General features: G+C 45.5%; 1 protein-coding gene across 7 annotated transcripts in view; it reads right to left on the bottom strand.

Annotated features, from left to right (window-relative positions):
- CAMTA1 (calmodulin binding transcription activator 1) overlaps window positions 1–18,643 on the bottom strand; it is a 324,130-nt gene that overhangs the window by 18,069 nt on the left and 287,418 nt on the right. For 5 of the 7 annotated variants that reach the window (XM_069782905.1, XM_069782903.1, XM_069782904.1 and 2 more), the window contains 11 exons: window positions 10,474–10,613; window positions 10,001–10,197; window positions 9,579–9,657; window positions 8,411–8,726; window positions 7,499–8,022; window positions 6,119–6,306; window positions 5,454–5,700; window positions 4,923–4,994; window positions 3,906–3,926; window positions 458–651; window positions 196–270 (listed from right to left, as the gene is read on the bottom strand). In XM_069782905.1, the coding sequence (XP_069639006.1) occupies window positions 196–270; window positions 458–651; window positions 3,906–3,926; window positions 4,923–4,994; window positions 5,454–5,700; window positions 6,119–6,306; window positions 7,499–8,022; window positions 8,411–8,726; window positions 9,579–9,657; window positions 10,001–10,197; window positions 10,474–10,613 (2,053 nt within the window). The remainder of the gene's footprint in view (window positions 1–195; window positions 271–457; window positions 652–3,905; window positions 3,927–4,922; window positions 4,995–5,453; window positions 5,701–6,118; window positions 6,307–7,498; window positions 8,023–8,410; window positions 8,727–9,578; window positions 9,658–10,000; window positions 10,198–10,473; window positions 10,614–18,643) is intronic. The other 2 variants (XM_069782907.1, XM_069782906.1) reach the window with 1 other exon arrangement.

The raw sequence follows: 18,643 nt of genomic DNA, 5'->3' as shown, positions 1-18,643 counted from the left end.
CTCTTTCAGCAATAGTCCTAAGTTAGGGATTTCATTTTTGGCAGCATAACTTGGAAGCAGTTGGGCTTCGTTATTTGATTAAAAGATCTGTAGTGAGCCGATCCTATTACCCTTTACATTGCACTCATCAGTGACATTGCTGAATATTGTTGCATTGCTCTAATAAAGGGCAGATACCAAAAGATAGCGTCATACCTGTGGCGGCAGCGTCGTAAAAACCGCATTATCTTGCGAGCAGCTTGATCCTGCTTCTTGGTAAGCAGACTGCTTCTAAATGCAAAAAAACCCAACAGTGAGGTGTAGGCAAAACTGAGGAGAATACTACTAAATGCAAGCATAGTTATCCTATGAACCACCGTCCTTTTCCCACCAGCCTTTGTAAACTACAGCACAGCCCTGATGAGTGTAAAAACAACATGTAAAGATCATGGTAGCATCTAACATCCCAACAGCTCACCTGAGTTTCTGTTGTACAATGGTGGCTGCCCGACGGTTTTGCCTCCTCTTCCCACATTCTTTGTAGCTGCGATAGTACTGCTGGATCAGCATCGCAGCTCGTCGGCTCTGCTGGAATTTTTTCTGCTCATAATAACTTCGGAATTTGCTCTGGATAAGAATGGCAGCTTGCGTCATCTTTTTATAAAGTGCATACTACAAGAGAAACAAAGAGAAGCTGAGGCATTACAATAAAACCAGCAAGAAGCAGGTTCCTACAGAAAGACTCTTGTGCCACTTAAGACACAATGAGAAGCAAATGAGTATCTACTCGTTGATCATGAACTGTATGAGAAAAAGGTGACAGCAAACTAGAACAACTGTGAGATTAGGTGCAGAACCTAGTCTGCATTAAGAAAGCAACTACTTGTTTTGCTGCCCCTGGAACAGTTTGATGGGATTCAAAGAATCATAGAACAGTTTGGGTTGGAAGGGACCTTTTAAAGGTCGTCTAGTCCAACCCCCCTGCAACGAGCAGGGACACCTTCAACTAGATCAGGTTGCTCAGAGCCCTGTCCAACCTGACCTTGAATGTTTCCAGGGATGGAGCATTGACCACCTCTCTGGGCAATCTGTGCCAGCGCTTCACCACCCTCATCGTAAAAAATTTCTTCCTTAATATCTAGTCTAAATCTACCCTCTTTTTAGTTTAAAACCATTAACCCTTGTCTTATTGCAATAGGCCCTGCTAGAAGTTTGTCCCCATCATTCTTATAAGCCCCCTTTAAGTACTGGAAGGCTGCAGTAAGGTCTCCCCGGAGCCTTCTCTTCTCCAGGCTGAACAACTTCAGCTCTCACAGTCTTTCCTCACAGGAGAGGTGTACCATCCCTCTGAGGTTTTATTTAATACCTAGCTAGCAGAGGCTCTACACGTACATGCTGATGACCAGATCCAGCCATCCTATACTTATGAACAACTGGAGCTGATCCTGAGTTGTGTTTACACTGCTTCATATTTGTATTGCAGTACGTCTGCGTAAGAGATAAACCAATCGATTACACTTAGAGGAATTGTTTCCCTTGCATACAGAAATCTCATTACAAAGTACAGGATGCTCATTTCTGTGCAGCCATTGTTTGTAAAGACTCAGAGCAACAGCAGCAAAATATGCCCAACTAAGTGATTGTAAGGATAAAGCAGTGTGAATGACTATTCCAAAATGCTAACAAATTAACTACAACCAAAATACACTTTTTTGTGTCTTCATTTAAAAATATCTTTTAAACAAATTACTTTTGTAAGAACCAAATTTGCTGTTCACAAGGGTATTCCACCTTCCTAGGACTAATAACTTTTAAACAGCTCGCTTCTTGTTTCCATGCCATAGCACAATACTGCAAAAGTTTTGATTGCTCATATATCCATTTAAATCCAAGCATTTCAAATGGAGTAACATGTGATTCTAACTTAAAAAAAAAAAAACAAAACCAAAACCAAACAAAACCCCAAACCCGGAACAGTTAATTAAGCAAGTCTAATACTGAGCCTAAGTCACAGGCAAAACTAAATCTCATTAGAAGTCTGTAGCAAGGATCCACTGAACTTGCAAATTTACATGAGCAGTCACACACATCCAAAACTCCGTCTAGCACTGTATTATTTCTAGCCCCATGATTCCAAATAAAGCAGGCACAAACTCTTAAAAAGAAAGATCTTTATTCTACATGCTTTTCCTTTTAAAGCACGCAAGTAGATGGCTGCTTAAGAGAAACCATATGCATTCATGCATATTTTTAAAAGTCCTTTTTAAGATAGAGATGTAGAATAATGTATAGAAGTTGCACTCATACCTCTGAACTAACACTAGGACAGAGGTTTTCAGTGTTTACTGATCTTATTTGGAAAGTTTTAACACTTCAAAACTTATGTGTCTCTTGTTCCTGGATATTTTATCAGCTATGACTTCTGCTTACTTTATCAGACAGATAAGACAGAAACAGCAGCCACTGCCCTGTATAGGGTAATGTCCTAACATATCTCAGTGGAGCTTCCTGTCTTTTGGGGGAAAAAAAAAACAACCAAAAAACCAAAAAGCAAACAAACAATGCCCCCCAACATCACCCCAAAGCAAAAAACCCCTCCAATATCATCACAGACCACCATTTACCAAATTTCACTTTTTGGAATTGAAGCAGTCATTAGGTGCAGTTGTATTTTGCCATTATTTATTTCCATTGGGTTTTTTGTTTTGTTTTCTTTTTTCTTTTCAACATTTTTAATTAAATGGATCAGATCGTGGTTTTAAATTAGCTATTTTAAATAAGTCCACTCACGGGCTCGTCATGGTTTTCCTTCAAATTTGTAGCCCAGATGGGACTTCTGTGGCTGAGTTACAAACCCCTGAATAGAAGGGTTCAAATAGGAAACTGTGATGTAAGCTATGACTGTTCAAATTCAGTCATAAGCCTGCGCTGATCCTGCCAATACAGTAACATAATAGAGGAGTAAGGCGTGTGAAAGAGAAAATAGCAGTCACTGGATAGACCCCAATAAGTTTGCATTCAACTCTAAGACCCACTTAGCTGATTAGCTGCTCCCTCTCCTCCTCCTCTTTTCCCTTCAGCTGGGAAGAGGATAAACAGAGAAGTCCCCTGAACTCCATGAAGCGGTAAGCCTCAGCTAAGTACAGTGCCCCGGAAAGCTCAGCTCACTTGCGCTGATACAACAGTACTTTGATACAAAACCATGGTGCAGGAGGAAGCTGTGGATGGAAAATTACCCCAAGGACACATTCTCTCCCAGAAGAGCGTGCCTTGCCTCCTGTGTAGCTCTGAGAAAAGCTCAGCGGATTCTAGCATCTGATGAGAGCAAGACGTTGCACAGCTGGGAAATCCATCTTTACAGGAGAACAATTATTGGCCATGAACAATTTAAGACTGGCATCAACAGTTGTGCCTCCAGTGTGAGCAGCAACACACGTGAGATGGTGGTCTTAGGCGTTCAGGGCACAGGTATTTCAAAGATGAATGTTCAAAACACTTTGGCAGGCAGAACGCAGAGGACCTTGGCTGCCTGGGTGGGATAAATGTTCTCCTGCGCTCCCCAAATGCCAAGGCAAAGATCACCGAATGACGGCTAATCAGCAGCAACAGAGGAAAGCTTGTCCTCCAGAAACTGGCTTCAAAACCTTCCTCACACCTCAGCCCATCACTGCTTAAATGAGTACCTGTAGAAGCAGGAGACTTTTTTTTTTTCCCAGTTGTACTCCTACATTGATATGCTGTGGCACAGCAGCCCCTACATATCTCCCATAAGGATTAGTTGTCAGTGATTTCTCAGCCACAGATATTTATTAGTGGATACGATTAAAACATTTCTCTAAATGCCAGGTTCTCCTGGTTTATATTGAATGTGAAAGTTAGTGACCCATGGGGAATTTTTTCCAAAACAGTGTTTGTATTTGTATTACCTTCAAGGCTATCCAAGTAAGCTTAGGGAGAAACAGAAAAATACACAGTTAATGTTAGTTCTGCAAATAAAGAATGAAAAAATAAACCCAAACCATCTTCTTTCAAAAAGAAGCGAGTCCAGGATCCAAGACAAAGCAGTTTGTCAAGCAGTTTTTGAAAGGAACTAAGCTTCCCTATTACAGGAAGCATCACTCCAGAATGACAGCCATGTGACAGGTTGAATGTGAATCATGATGCAGTGACCTAACACTAAAAAGGCTTCCCAAACAAATGTTTTTGAAGGTTGCAAAAGAGCACAGGCACCTTGCCTTTCTCTTTACGTAACATGCCGCCAGGCATCAGACAGCTTGAGTCTAGCAGGGTATAGTGAAGAGGGATGTGGGGCTCTAGCCCCTACAAAAAACCCCCAAACAACAAACCCAAACCCAAACCCAAACCCAACCCAACCAAAGAGGAAAAAGAAAAAGTATCTTCTTTTTCTGGGGTTGAGAACTCAGCCTAAAAGCATGTCTCCAGCTAGATCTGGAGAAAAGTCTCAGTCCTGGAACAACTCGCATCAAGCTAAAACACGTGACTTCGTGACTTCCCATAGTTTAAAAGTTTAGCATGTGCAAAATAAAAGAACCTATTTTTCATCTTTGCCTTTACCAAAGGCAAAACCAACTTCAATTTCACAATGAAATTTGGCAAGCAACTAGTCAGAGAATAGTCTCACCAGGCTATAGCATGCATGAAGGCCAATACGGAATACATCATTGCCAATATGAAAAACATCATTGCCCTCTATCTCATAGCAAAAATGCAGGTATCATCACAAACAAAATGCTTTCAAGGATTCCCTCCAAAATTAAGATTCAGGACACGAATTTTCTTCCCTTTTCAATTTTGCCTTAGCAGGGTATTTCCTTACTGCGTGCTGAAAAGCATACAAGAGCAACAGCGGGATAATTCCCATTACAAAGGGCTGTGTTCATGGCACTTACGTGTGTGTCATAAAATTTCACTTCCTTGATTACCTGTTTGTATTTTCGGTAGCAACGCTGAATAACAGCAGCAGCCACCTCTTGCTGTTCCCGGAGAGGACGACCCTATGTGGAGAAGGAAAGAAGCAATAAGATGATGTCAAGTGGCTCACAGCAGCTTGCAGGGCACCTACTTCTATAAATCTCTCCTATCAGTGCCACCTGGTCCGATTCAGGTCTAGGCATTGCCTGGAGGTGTCTCTACTGTCAATTCACGTAAGGGACAAACCCTCAAAATTGATCTTTACACCAAACAGGCAACTAACGAGAACCTCTGGGGTATATTTTGAGGATATGCTTTGTGAGTGTTGCTCTGGCACAGAAGGCATGCTATAGCATGGCATGCTCTCTCCAGTACGGTAGGTGCTGGGTAAACATCAACAAGCAAATGCTAGAAGCATTGAAAAGGTTATGACAGAAACTGTAGTTTTGTCCCAGGAGTGGGTATTACCCACATTTTGTTTTGTAACAAATTATACTCTCTCACACCTAACAAGGAAGACATTGGATGTTTTGACCACGTACCTTGTATTTCCTGAACACTGTCTGGACGAGTTTGGCAGCTTCATAGAGTTCTCTCTGCTCATGATCAGACAGAGTTAACTGTGCAAACTCATTTTCTACCTTCTCGCTGGTGGATGCACTCAGAAATTCAGACCAATCTGCTGCCGAGGGAAGGCTGGGTTTCTCAAAAGCTATTTCACTGATTGGTGAGCCTGCAGGGCTCAAGCTGGTGTTCGAAGAAGGGGTCAGGGGTTCACTATACAGACTTCTGAAATACCAATCACAGTAGCAATTATTGGCTCACAGAGCACCTGGGCTGGCATCACAGATAAGGACTACAACATTTCCGAGTTCAAGGCAGAAGCTCATGCTCCCCTCCCTCTCTCCAAGCAACATCCCACATTCCTGAGCCTGCCTGTACTGCCTTGCACAGACTTGGCGCTGGAAGAGAAGTCACAAGTCAGACCTTGTGGCCACTTCCCCCTCCTGCTGCATGCACTCCCATTCTTCCATGAATTTGTAGCTGTGCTGGCAACGATATGTTTGATCACAAGAGTGTGGCTGGGCTTGGAACACCAGCATTGAGTCCCACTGAGAAAGAGCACCTGCAGGCTAAAGAATCAGTGCATGCTGCCCAGCATACAGACCACTCAAAAACCCAGAGCAACTTCACAGCTCTTACTGACCTTATCTGTGCAGCACTCGGCAGATGATCGACATCAGCAAGGTAACTGGCCAGCCAGCTCATTGTGGTGCTCATGGCAACACTGTCCGTTCTCTCCACCAGTGGCGACTCCATTGGCACAAAATTCTCCCGCTTGATCCTGTCAGGCGTAGCTTCGATAATGTGCTCCGCAAGTGTCATCATGTTCACCTGGGAAGGGGGAGAGGAGAGCAAACTTTTGCTGCCTGGTAGCAGGAGCCTTGTGCTTGCATGCTACAGCCCAGCTTTAGACAGACTGCCCCATTTTCCCCGAACTTGTGGTAGCTGGAGTCTACCATTTGTCTCAGCATTGGAGAGAAAGTAATTAGCCAAAGCTCATTTGCTTTTCTGTCTCTTCTAACAAAGCACTGCAGGGTTTCATATTCCCCAGACCTCTTTTTCATTGAGTGTACGGGGAGCCTAAGAGATCTGGTGAAAGGTTTATGTCATCTGACCTTTGCTGTCCGCTACTGACAGCTGTCACTACTATCTTGTTTCCAAAGGAAAGGTGATCTTGCCACTCTTCCATCGAGGTGTGCAGTAGAGCACGACAAGACAATAAAGGCACATCAAGAGAAGTTAAAACCCTTGGGACCACAGCTTTGTCAGGAATCCTTCTGACTCATGTCCCCCCTGCCTGCCAAGGTTCACAGGAATTTTTAATACAAAGAACAGAAAACAGTTCTTGTTTTGCAAACATTTGCTTCATCCATGTTATGCCAGCAAGATTAGAACATTTAGAGATGTCAAGGCAGTGCATGTAGGTTGTGTTCCCATTACTCTTCGCTCAGAAGACCAAGCGCAGTATCTTTCTCCCAGTGACTACTTCTCATTTGTCTGTCCTGCTACTCTTGTGTTTTTATCTCCTCTATTCCATACCTGGTGGGATTTTTTCTTCCCCAAACCCACTCTCTCTCCCCTTCTCCGCCCTTACCTCCTTGCCCTTTAAAGTGCAGTGGCTTCGCCTGCAACCACAGCACTGCCACTCTCGGACCACCTTGTCTTTGTAGGGACGGCTTCCCAGTTCCCAAAGAACTATGGGGTCACCTTAGTCTCATTTACTGATGTGACCTGGAGGCTCTGCTTTTTCCTTTTTCCGTGCAAAATTGCACGCAATTTTGTGCATTCTGTACAGAATTGTATGCCAGCGCATGACCCTAAATGCTAACCATTAGCCTTTGCATCCGGGTTGAAAAGATACCCTTTGAAACTGGAAGAAAGTATACATTCAGCATATGACCACCTCCTTTCACCCAGTTCAGAGTCTCTGGAGGCCTCCACAGAAGTTTCTCACAGTTAGGCTCCTGTGTGCAGCCACCATGTGCTCTGAGACTGCTGATCTTGGTGCTATGGGTGTGCTTACCTGCAAGTCATCCATGTGGTGTAAGCAGTCCTCATCCCCTGCACTGTCCCTATAGGACAAGAGCTCTGCATCCACCATCTCCCTGTCAGCCATCATCAGCACGTTCATCTGCTCTCGCTGGCGTAGCCGATGGGCTACAGTGTCCTTCCCCAGCGCAGCCCCCTTCTGGCTCCCTGCCACCTGCACTGCAGACACACCAATATAAATGTCTTTTGGGTTCCATTTGATGCCTGCTTGGCTGCCAGAACCCCGGTACCCAGTAACTTCTGGGATGTGCTGGGAGAGCTCCCGGCCATAGTCCCTTATCCCTTCACTGGGGCTGATTGTCTCAGTGGCAGATTGCTTGGAGTTGGAGTTCTGCTTCCTGATGCTCGGCTGTTCCAGGCTGAGTGCAGTGGAAAGCAGTTTCTCTTGCCGGGCTTGAAAATATTCAGGGCTCAGCTTATGTTTTTTGGGTGCAGGGTAATCTTTCTGAGTCTCACTACTGTAGTAACTGGAAGGTTCTGATCTTGGTCGTCTCAGCTCTGGAAATAAACAGATCAATGGTCAAAACGAAACGTGTAACTCATGATCGCTGTAGGAACTATGACAGCTTCTGCCATGCAGCTGCAGGCAGAAGTTTGTGCCATGCTCTAGGACACCCGACAGTATGTGCAAAGGGAGTAACTATCACCCAGGGAGGATACTACCTCCACCACTCTTAAGATATACATGCCTTTCTAAAGCAGGCATTCACTCCTCTTCCCAATACTTATGCAAGTGCGTGGAGCACATGACAGAGCCCTCACAAGAAGAATGAAGTATGGACAGCGGGGCTACAGGTGGGATCTGCTGCCCAGGTGAGGTCCTTGCCCCCAGGTTTTCACAGGTCAAATGTCAGCAAAGCAGTGCATGCCCTCGAGGTTGTTTTACCTGTGTTTGTACTGGAAATCACAGTGACTCCCTTCTGAGGCTCCTGAGGGGCAATAAGCTCACTGTGCCACTGGGACACCCAGTTCTCTGTGTTGGAGTCTGTGCTCGAGGGGCACTGAATCCTGGGGTTTTGCCCAAGCTGAGTTTGCTCATCTCGCTGTAGCTGCTCCAAGCACTCCGCCAACTTCACGTGGCCCCGAGACCGGGCGATGGCCAGTGGCAATCTCCCAAGGGAGTCAGGAATAGAGATGGCGCGGCGGTCCCACTTGTACAGCACAACGGCTGCATCCATGTGGCCCAGGGCGCATGCCCACATCTGAAAAAGAAAAGACAATTGACCCATTGGGTGACCTGCCTTTTCCTTCCTTTCTTGCTAACGCAGTGGAGTCTGGTCCTCAGCTCAGGGAGAAACGACTCTGATAAGCAAAACCACAACATGCTTCTACCCCAACAACTGGCTTTTATAAATGTCCTATCCTGACAAAGGCCATTACAGAGGATTATATGCATGCTGTTCTCTCCTGTGACAGAGAAACCTCCACCTGCCAAATGAAGCTGACAGTCTGATGCTTTCTTATTTAGCAATAAACGTTTTTTTTGGGTTTGGCCCTTTTTTTTTTTTTTTTTTGTTGACACCGGCATCACTGTAGAGACGGAACAGCTTCATATGCAAAGGAATCTCTGAGATCAGAAACACTCAGACAGGACCAAAGGTTGGGAACAATAAAATCAACACTCTGCTGTTGTAAACTGGCACTTCTGGTTCCACCCACTTTGGCTTTTTGCTTGTCTAAGTTTTTACTCATGATTTCATGATTCCAATGACCAAGATATTGCAATGACTTCACAATCTCTACAGTCAACCAGTGAAAGAGAAGGCGCGTTAAGTCCCTTCCCAAGCACGATAGTGGAGACTAGATTTTGGGTAAACCACAAACCAGAACCACCTGTCTGTCCCCTTTCCTCATGTTACTCAAGGACAAGGTTTTTTCTGTGTGGTCTCTCTCAACAAAATGCCAGGAAGTCGACAGTGCTGTCTCTTACCATTTACACAGCAAGGACACACAAGAAACTCTTCAGAGTGTGAAACACATTAGGGAAGTAACACATCAGGAAGAACTCTAGAGGGTCCTCAAACTCTCTCAGAAGTTTCAGTCTCTGCTCTTACCAGAGGAGTGCAGGAGAAATGATCCACGTTCAAAGGGTCAACTTCCAGCTCCAGATCGATGCTGTCTGCATGTTTGGTGCTGCACAGGAAACAATAGAACAAATGATGCTCTGTAGCCAGGTTAGGATCATTGCCTAAATGCACAGCTTTACCCAGTGCACCCTACCACAAAGAAGTGGCCAAGCACATGCCCATGACACACATATTTACTACAGATGGTGCCCCCACCAGAGACTTTAAGAACATGATACATCCAGTGATTGGACTTGCTCTCTCAAGAGACAGGTCCTGTCAGATCAGGGGACAAGTTCAGGGACTTGGCTGTTTCTAAGGGACAACCAGAAATCTGGAGCAAGCAGAGCTTACATATGCGTCTGCCATGCCTGTACTGACACCCAAGAGTCCAACAGGCTGGGTCTTACCGCCATTTGATGAGGGTCTGGATCAGCGTAGCATAGCCCTGGGCAGCGGCTAGGTGGAGCAGTGTCATTCCTCGGAAAGTCTTTGAATGGATCAAGTGTTTGGACTTTGCCCAGCAAGCACGACTCATCATCTTCTCGCACACCACCACCACGCGGCTCTCAAAGCAGCTGCCCAGTGTCCCAGTCCCAGAAACGCACTGAAACACCACACACATCCCGGTTTAACCACTGAGGGGAGCTGCAACCTGCCCTGAGCAGGCAGCCTTCCACTTCTAGAAGCACTGAGACAGTGGCAAGTGAGAGTGAAAGCCAACTGCTGTTAAAGACACCCACAAACCAGACATGTTGTTTAGGGGAAAACTATAATCCTTTCCACTCCACTCCCCACCCCCACCCCCAAAAACCCCCAAACAAACCCAAACTCTGGTAAGAAAGCATAACGCTGCCCTGTCTGGACACATCAGGGTTCATACCTGCACCTGCGTTCCTCCATTCCCACTCCCATTGCTCCCGCCTCCTACTCCTTGTTTGTGCTGCTGGGAGCCTGTCATTTCAGCCATTCTCCTCTCCATCTGCTCAAGTCGCTCCAATATTGACATCCTGAACTGGTTATCTAGGTTGGAGAAAGCCAGAATAAGGATATTTCCATGGAAAGAAAGCTCAGGTTTTGGTAGCCTACTGCAGGAAGCCACAAAGAGCTATCCTGGAAGTCACACAGGAGATTTGCTCTGCTTTGCAATGCACAGGGACACTTGCCCTGCAGCATCCCAGCCCTTCAAGTTCCTGCAGCAGCCCTTTGACTGCAATTCCAGAGAACTTCCTTAAAGAACACAGACAGAAAAATGAAAAACACAGGCAGAAGATGGATCCCTTCCCTTGTGATTCTAGCAGTATCCACACAATAAAGGACTGAGGTAATGCAACTTCTTTGAAAACACAAGTAAACCCTAAGCAAATATAACCATTCAGACAGCGTTTCAGTAGGACCATATCTTGTCAAAATACTCTCCATTTTGGAGTCAATCCCCCTACTATACAAAAGTCCTGAATTCAGCTTGGCTTGCCTCCTGAAATCATGCAGTAACGGTACCTGGAGGAAAAACAGTCCTCTGCTTCCTTCTGTGCTTAGAAAAAGGAGCCTTTAAAAAGGCACTTGCTCCTTCCTTGACAGGCTCCCTTTCTTGGAAAACAGGTTCAGCCCAGTGCCAGAAACAGAACTGCCAGAAATCACAGAGTAGGGGCACTGATAATCCAGTAACATCATTCTGAAAAGCTTTACAACTCTTGAGCCCTCTGGTCCCTGCAGAAGTCTAAAGGCTGTTATTAGTTATTCTGTCCTCCTTGCACTGTAACCTAGCGCTATGATACAGCTACTAATGCTTGAATAGTGGAGCAGGGAGATTTAGATAGGTTAATAGGACATTGCTAAACCTGATGCTGCAAAGATCAACTCAAGCAATCTTTTTGTGTTTAGGGTCAGTCAGTGCAGCTCGAGCAGCTGCAAACACAGAGGGCTCCTTCTGTCTTGTGACCCATAAGGGAGAATCTTCATGCAGCTCATGTGGAGCTGGGCAGGATAATTTTGTGCATAGGGAACATTTAATGAATCTTGCTATCATGCTAACAGTGTATATAATAAACTGTGGGGAAAAGACAACCCTCATCCTGCGTGGTTTCATGCATCCGTGGAGACGATGCGGTGGTGCAGAGCACCGATAACCCCAGAACAAAGCCCACTGACAGTAACAGGAATCTGTGCATCAAAATGAACAAGCTGTGATCAAGTTTTAAAAGAGAAAGTCTTCTCCGAGTGACCCGGTTACATGCAGAGTCCTCCCTGGAAGGCTGTGGGAGTACTTGTATACTACACTCTGCAAGGGGCAACTCTCACTAGAGGGTATTAGAGAGATACAGATCTCTCTGCTGTACTGCCCTGAAGACTATATTGCAGACTATTAATAAGAGACAGCTCAGGTCCGCTGGCTAATGACATCCCCTTCTGCCTAAGAGGCTGCTGTGGTTTGACAGTAAACAAGAGCTCTGCTCCCTTCTGGTCAGCACCAAGGGGTTGTAATGCGGCATCCCACCCTGGTTGCTCAAGAGCCACGGACAAAGGAGTGCGGCCAGCACACCCTCTCCAACCTCCTTTCAGAGGTGAGCTCGCTATGGTCTTTTCTCGCCTAGTCCAAAACGCTATTACTTATTATTAGTGCCTTATTAATAATTCAGTTGACCTGCTAATTGCAAAGCCTCTGGGAAAGTGACTGACAGTTACATGAGGAAAGATTTGTAACAGATGCAGTCTCAGGGCCCTGTCTCCAAACTGTGGTCAGCACACAGCAGCAACACAAGTCGTGTTTTCCCAGCCCGTCTTTGTTGCGGGAGTGCTGCAGTGTGCTGCAGTGCAGTCCATGTCGCTGTCTCCTCCTTCCCCATTGCCAGGCGGAGCACGTACGCTGCAGAGACTGACAGAGACCTGGCACCACTGAGCCATCCCCTCTCACCGCAGGCCTGTGCCAAACAGAGCTACTACAACTCAGGCACCAGGAAAAGCGGCTGCGTTCGCCACGCAGGTTAACAGCTCCATTCTGCACATTTAAGGCCACTCTCTCCAGTTGGGTGGCCAGCACTCGCATTTTATTAGAGCTAAGAGTAGCAACACACGCCAGGTATTGTATCTGAGTCTTCAACCGTGTATAGGCAAAAGTAGCATCTTTTTAAAAGAAGAAATTTGGCTTGAACTGGTGTTATAGAACAACAAGCCCAGGGCTGCAAGATACTGGGCATTTGCTCCTGCCCATTTAGCATCAAAAGAGAGTAATTATTCTGTACAGCCAGAAACAGCAGGAGAAAATGATTCCAGTGAGATGAAGAAGTACACTGTGCAGATTACTATTCCCCGCTCCCTCCTTTTTTTTTTCTCCAAGCTGAAACCATTGTGGAACAGAAATGGAGGGCCCCACATTTGTGTCTGTTTTCCAGGCTCTTCTCCCTAGGCTCTGTGATCTCTAATGAGTGAAGCCTCCACCTTTCTTGATACCGAGCTAAAGACACTGAACACTTCCTGGTACTTCTCATCGGAGGACTGAAGTTACTAAAGGGACATCTGTCACCACCAGTGTCCCCAGATGGGCACACTAAACCAAAGAAAAGTAGAGAACTTTTCTATGAAACAGAATTTGAAACAGCATCTAGTGCTCCCACGTACTCCTATTCAGACACCCAGACAGTGCTACCGGGAAATATTTAGGGCAGGACAACCTCATTTTGGGTAGCAGAGGGCATCTGTTTGACTCAACAGGAGTCTGAAGGACAGACATTATAAACTCATCAGAGTCTTAAGCCTGTAACCTTCAGCATCGTACCAAGACAATGGTGTTTTTCATACATGGTCATAAATCGCTGCTCAGTCTGCAGGCAGGCAAGAAATATGCCACTATTAGTAAAATGGGAAGTGGAAACAAACATTCTGGAGCGCCAGCACAGAGCAAAGGGAGGCCCTTCCACACCTAGCAGAGACTGCCGGCACTTACCCAGCAGTAGAGTGCACCCTTGGATTAGAAAAGTCCAGGCAGCAAATAAGGTAAGTGGGGCAGTAGTGCATGGAAAGTATCTCCATGCCGCCCATTTTCCAGGTGATTAAACCTGCTACCTAAGCAGCCTGAACAAAGCCACAACTGATGGCAATTTCAAAATTATTTATGTGTAGTGTTTCCATAATAAATTCCGTGGTATCAAGTACGCCAAGGTGTCCCCTTCAAAAGCAACTGGTCACTTGAAGCATGTACACTGCACTAGTCTACCAAAAAAAAAAAAAAAAAAAAAAGAGGTGGGGGAGAGTGAGCAAGAACAGGAAAGGGAAGGCAGCAACTAGCTCTGCTGCAAGAGTTGGTACATCCTTAACAAAACAAGACAAGGACACCTGAGCACAGAGGAACAGCCAAAGGGAAGGACACCTTCCCTCAAGGTTCCTTCTGGACTCAGCAATGAGACAAAAGGCTCCTCTTCTTCCACAGGGAGGCCTGGACGCATGCTGGATTAATGGCATTTGGACCACAGTCAGCACAGTTCACGCACCATTAAGAAGCCAACAGATGCCTTGCCCAGGCAGCACCAGCAACAACACATGTCACTGTTTGTGTGGAAGATCCCTGGGTCATTCAACCCCCTAAACAGCCCATTTCCTTCCTTCCTTGCTTGGGGCAGCGCCAGGGAACCTGCTTGCTTTCAGTTAGGCTCCCCAAAGTAAATCACATACAAATACCGATTCCTACACACTCTCCTCTTGCTGCGCTTTTGCAGCATCTCTCAGTATAACTGTCCACAGGCAGGTGAACTTCTAAACTATTTTACCAGCCTGCACTGGTCCTACCCCGTTAAAATTAAGTTACAAAGAATAAAGATGATCTCGTACCTTGAAAACTTAGATTTTGCAGGGGCCTAATTAAAGGGTAAATCTTTAAGTGACCTCCTAGGAATCAATATTCTGTAAGTCCCAAGTTTGCCAGTTTGTATCAAAATATTATCACTTCTGTATTCTCAGTAACAAGACTTGGCCAGCTTCATCTCTAAGGACAACAGCATCATGTTGAAAATAAAAGTACAACTTGTAACCACAGAAACTGACATGAAAATATCCTTCCTTTATATAGTCCTGGGTTCAACAGGGTCAAAACCAAAGTCAGCTTCACATACCATGAGTCATATGCAATACACCCAGTTTGTCTTTAAAACCGACGCATCTGTATCTATGTTAGCAGCCTATATAGAAGGATGACTACTACAGCTGTGTAAAAGTTAGACGAACTAGACAGAAAGAAAACCTCTGACATTTTGGGAATCAAAGGGTTGCTTTTGTATGTGTGTGTGTGTGTTATGTACTGAACATAACTGAGGTCTGAAACAAGATTCTCCAGCTCAACCATAAAGGTATCAGATGATGCCACAACACATTTTCTTTTAAGCACTGTGCTCCATTGCAAAAGAAAACCATGCCTTCTGGTAAAGAAAACATGACCAAACCTGACCCAGTTCTGCTGACTCGCAACGCGTTTTCCTGCGAGAACCCTAACTGCCAAAAAAGCACTGTCAGCAAAGCCTGAACGCCACAAACAGGATGAAAATGAAGTGCAAATGAAAAAAAGACAAGCTGTCTGGTATTATGTGACTTACCTTGCAATAATTAAGGGATGGGCTATAAAAGCCATAGGGCTGAATGTTACAGGTATCGCTCTAAGAGAAGTTCAAGACCCTTTATCCCTCGTTATTTCTTCTTTTGCTAGTCACACTCTTTTCTGTCTTGCTCACTTAGGGGTTTGTGTAGAGCCACTTGCTTAGCAGGCAATGAAGTTACAGGAACACAGTTTCCACATTCCTGTCTCATATTCAACAGAAGATCTCACGACAAGTATCTATCTCACAGTGCACTGAAGACAAGAGCTCAACAGCATACAAACTGTTGTCAAAATAAGCTTTTCTACTGCTGCATTATACAGGAAATCTGAACAGCTCCAGCTCAGCACAAGGAGATGCCTTGCACTGGGAGCACCCTAACTCTTTCCGAAGGCCGCAAAGATGCATGTGGATACAAATGTATACACATATTTAAGGTTCAACCCCAGGACTCTGCTTTTGATGTTAAAATTTCAGATTTTTTTGTGAGCCAAAAAAATTAAGGCTTGCAAATTTTTCCATTTCTTGAGTTTCTCCATTACGTATTGTGCTGCTTTTGGCTGGGATAGAGTTAATTTTCTTCATAGTAGCTGGTATCAGGCTATGTTTTGGATTTGTGCTGAAACAGCCTTGTTAACACAGGGATGTGTTATCGCCGAGCAGTGCTTACACATAGTCAAGGGCTGTTCTGCTTCTCACCCCACCAGCAAGGAGGCTGGGGGGGCACAAGAAGTTGGGAGGGGACACAGCTGGGACAGCTGACCCCAACTGACCCAAGGGATATCCCAGACCATAGGACATCATGCTCAGTATGTAAAGCTGGGTGAAGAAGGAGGAAGGGGGGACGTTCAGAGTGATGGCGTTCGCCTTCCCGAGCAACCGCTACATGTGCTGGAGCCCTGCTTTCCTGGAGATGGCTGGACACCTGCTTGCCCATGGGGAGTGGTGAATGAATTCCTTGTTTTGCTTTGCTTGCATGCGTGGCTTTTGCTTTGCCTATTAAACTGCCTTTATCTCAACCCACAAGGTTTGTCACTGTTACCCTTCTGATTTCTCTCCCCCATCCCACTGTGAGGGAGGTAAGTGGCTGCATGGGGCTTGGCTGCTGGCTGGGGTTAAACCACGACACATATAAATCTGAGGAAAATGTTACAATATTCTTTAAGAAACCACAGAGAAGGTTTCTGAAGATGTTCTTTAAGGCTGCCTCCATTGAAGGTAATGAAAACGACCGCATTTGTGCATCTCCAAGACACCTCTCACAGAAAACATTCTGAATACTGTATCTTTTCTGGAAATTATTATTCTTCAACAATAAAAACGTAACATCAAAATTACTTTTCACCATTATTCCTTAGCATAACAGGAAGAGGTGGTGACTTTAGGCCCTAAGGGCCTTTTTTGTGAACAGACCGAGTCCCAGCAAGGCAGGACAACCTGCTCTCACAGAGCTTTTCCACCAGCAGCTGCCTTCACCTGATGGGAGTCCTGAAGCTTTCAGGATCTGATAGAGCTACACGTGTCCACTCGCTCATGCTTCACCCCTCTTGCCCTGCACCTTCTGTGAAACTCTGCAAGCCCCAAGCATGCCCCTGGGTCACGCGTTAATTTAGGGATCTGTTGAATCACACACAAAGCCATTTTCACTTCTGTTGTCCTCAGTCCTTCATAGGGGAGTGAGAAGCTATCCCACGGATTCAAAACCAAGCTGAGGAAACGCAGCAAAACTACTCATGGTGGTATTTTTTTGCAGGGTCCGGTCCTCCTGAGAAAACCAGTTGTTCCGGTGTCATGTCATGGCTGGGCTGCTTCACAGCACTGGCAGCCTGAGGGGAGCCTGACTGTCCCAGCAGGGAGAGACTGGAAAGAGCTGCTTGGTCAGATTTTGACCCCTACTAAGAAATTGGTTTGCCTCTTGTACTCATTTCCCTAAAACATGAACCATCATTTGAGTGCAGAACGAGCTTCTTTTTAATTGGTACTCAGAGGGAGCCTACTACTGATTACAGTAACAATAGCAAGTTATGGACAAGACATACCTAAAGATGCAAAACTGTTCTGGTATGAGTCTTTTAAGGATGCATAGTTAATTACATCAGTTAGCAGTTTACAGAGCTACAGTGTGTACAGTTGCACACTTACGCCCAGCAGACAAGCTTTCACCTGAGACTGCAGAAGCACCTGCCTTGTGAAGCCTGCTAACAGCTTGTGACCCCTCCTGACTGCATGTACCCTGTATTAAAAGGGAAACTAAAACACAGCACTTACAAACTTTGTACAAGTGTTTTCCATGCGAGGAGGCAGCAGGGCTGCTACCAGAAAGATTTGCGATTACGCACCGAGTGGGACAGTTCCTGCAGAACTACCAAAAGACACCCTACCACTCCCTCATTCAGCCATGTCATCCTACCAGCAGGAGACAAGACACTCGAGACTTTAGTAACAGTAAGGGTGGAGTCCCCATCCTAAATGGTGTAGAAAACCAAGGACCACACCTGGGGGAAACGCCTGCGCTGCAGAGCTTAGTCACAAGTGCAACGCTTCACCTGCCCCCCTGCGATAGCCCACTCCTCTGCACAGCCCTCCCCATCTTCTAACCCAAAGATCTCTTTCAAAGACACTGTATTTATTATTTCTCTTTTTGAGCTATGCAAGCAGTGTTCCAATGGGTGGGCACTGGCTCAAGCCGTTGGCTCCTGCTCACGCTTTATTATAAAATGTAGTAAAGCCACACGTTAGCTGACATCGAGTCTCAAATCTTGCACTTTCTTTGTGTGCTACCCGAAACACCACTATGGTCCAGGTATGGAGCGAAGAGGATACCAACATACAGCAGTGAGTGGCAAGACCTCCTTTGCTTGACAAGCCAAGTTTAAGCAATTAGCATAGAGAGCTGCTTTTCTCATCTCTGCACACTGCTTTACTGGACAAGTACAGATCCAAAAGCATCTCCTCTTCCGTCCTTTTGCCAAGCGAGCTTCAACCAGCAAGCAAGCTTCAACCAGCAAGCAACTGTCTGTACTACTCACAACATGGCAGTGCAGCCAGAACTGTTAGAGGAAGTACTGCTTTGCAGTGATGAAAAATAAATCAGCAGTTCTTAGCAGTGAGCAGTGTCTATACTACCTGTGGTGGTTTTTTTGTTTTTTTGTTTTTTTTTTTTTTACACTCTCACCTGGAGATCTGTTTTTTTTCACCACACTGCACAACCTAAATGACAGACAGTGTTTGACTGGAAGGGCTAAAGGATGAGGTCGCATGATCTCCTGCACATTCCACCAGGGCAGTATCTGTCCAGGATGTAATTATTTCCCTGCAGACTTTTAACCACTGAACTAACGGTGCTGTGCGAGATCTGCATCTGCACGTGTTCCCAAGTACAGTGCTTAAATACTCAGGAGGTAAGAAGCCACTCCAAAGGCACCGGCTTCTCAGCACATGCAGTTTCTTTAGCTGCAGTTTCTGTGTTAC

The sequence above is a fragment of the Haliaeetus albicilla genome, chromosome 4, assembly GCF_947461875.1.
Source record: "Haliaeetus albicilla chromosome 4, bHalAlb1.1, whole genome shotgun sequence".
NCBI lineage: Eukaryota > Metazoa > Chordata > Aves > Accipitriformes > Accipitridae > Haliaeetus > Haliaeetus albicilla.
Note: the sequence above shows the minus strand (reverse complement) of the source record. Positions and strands in the feature narration are given on the sequence as shown.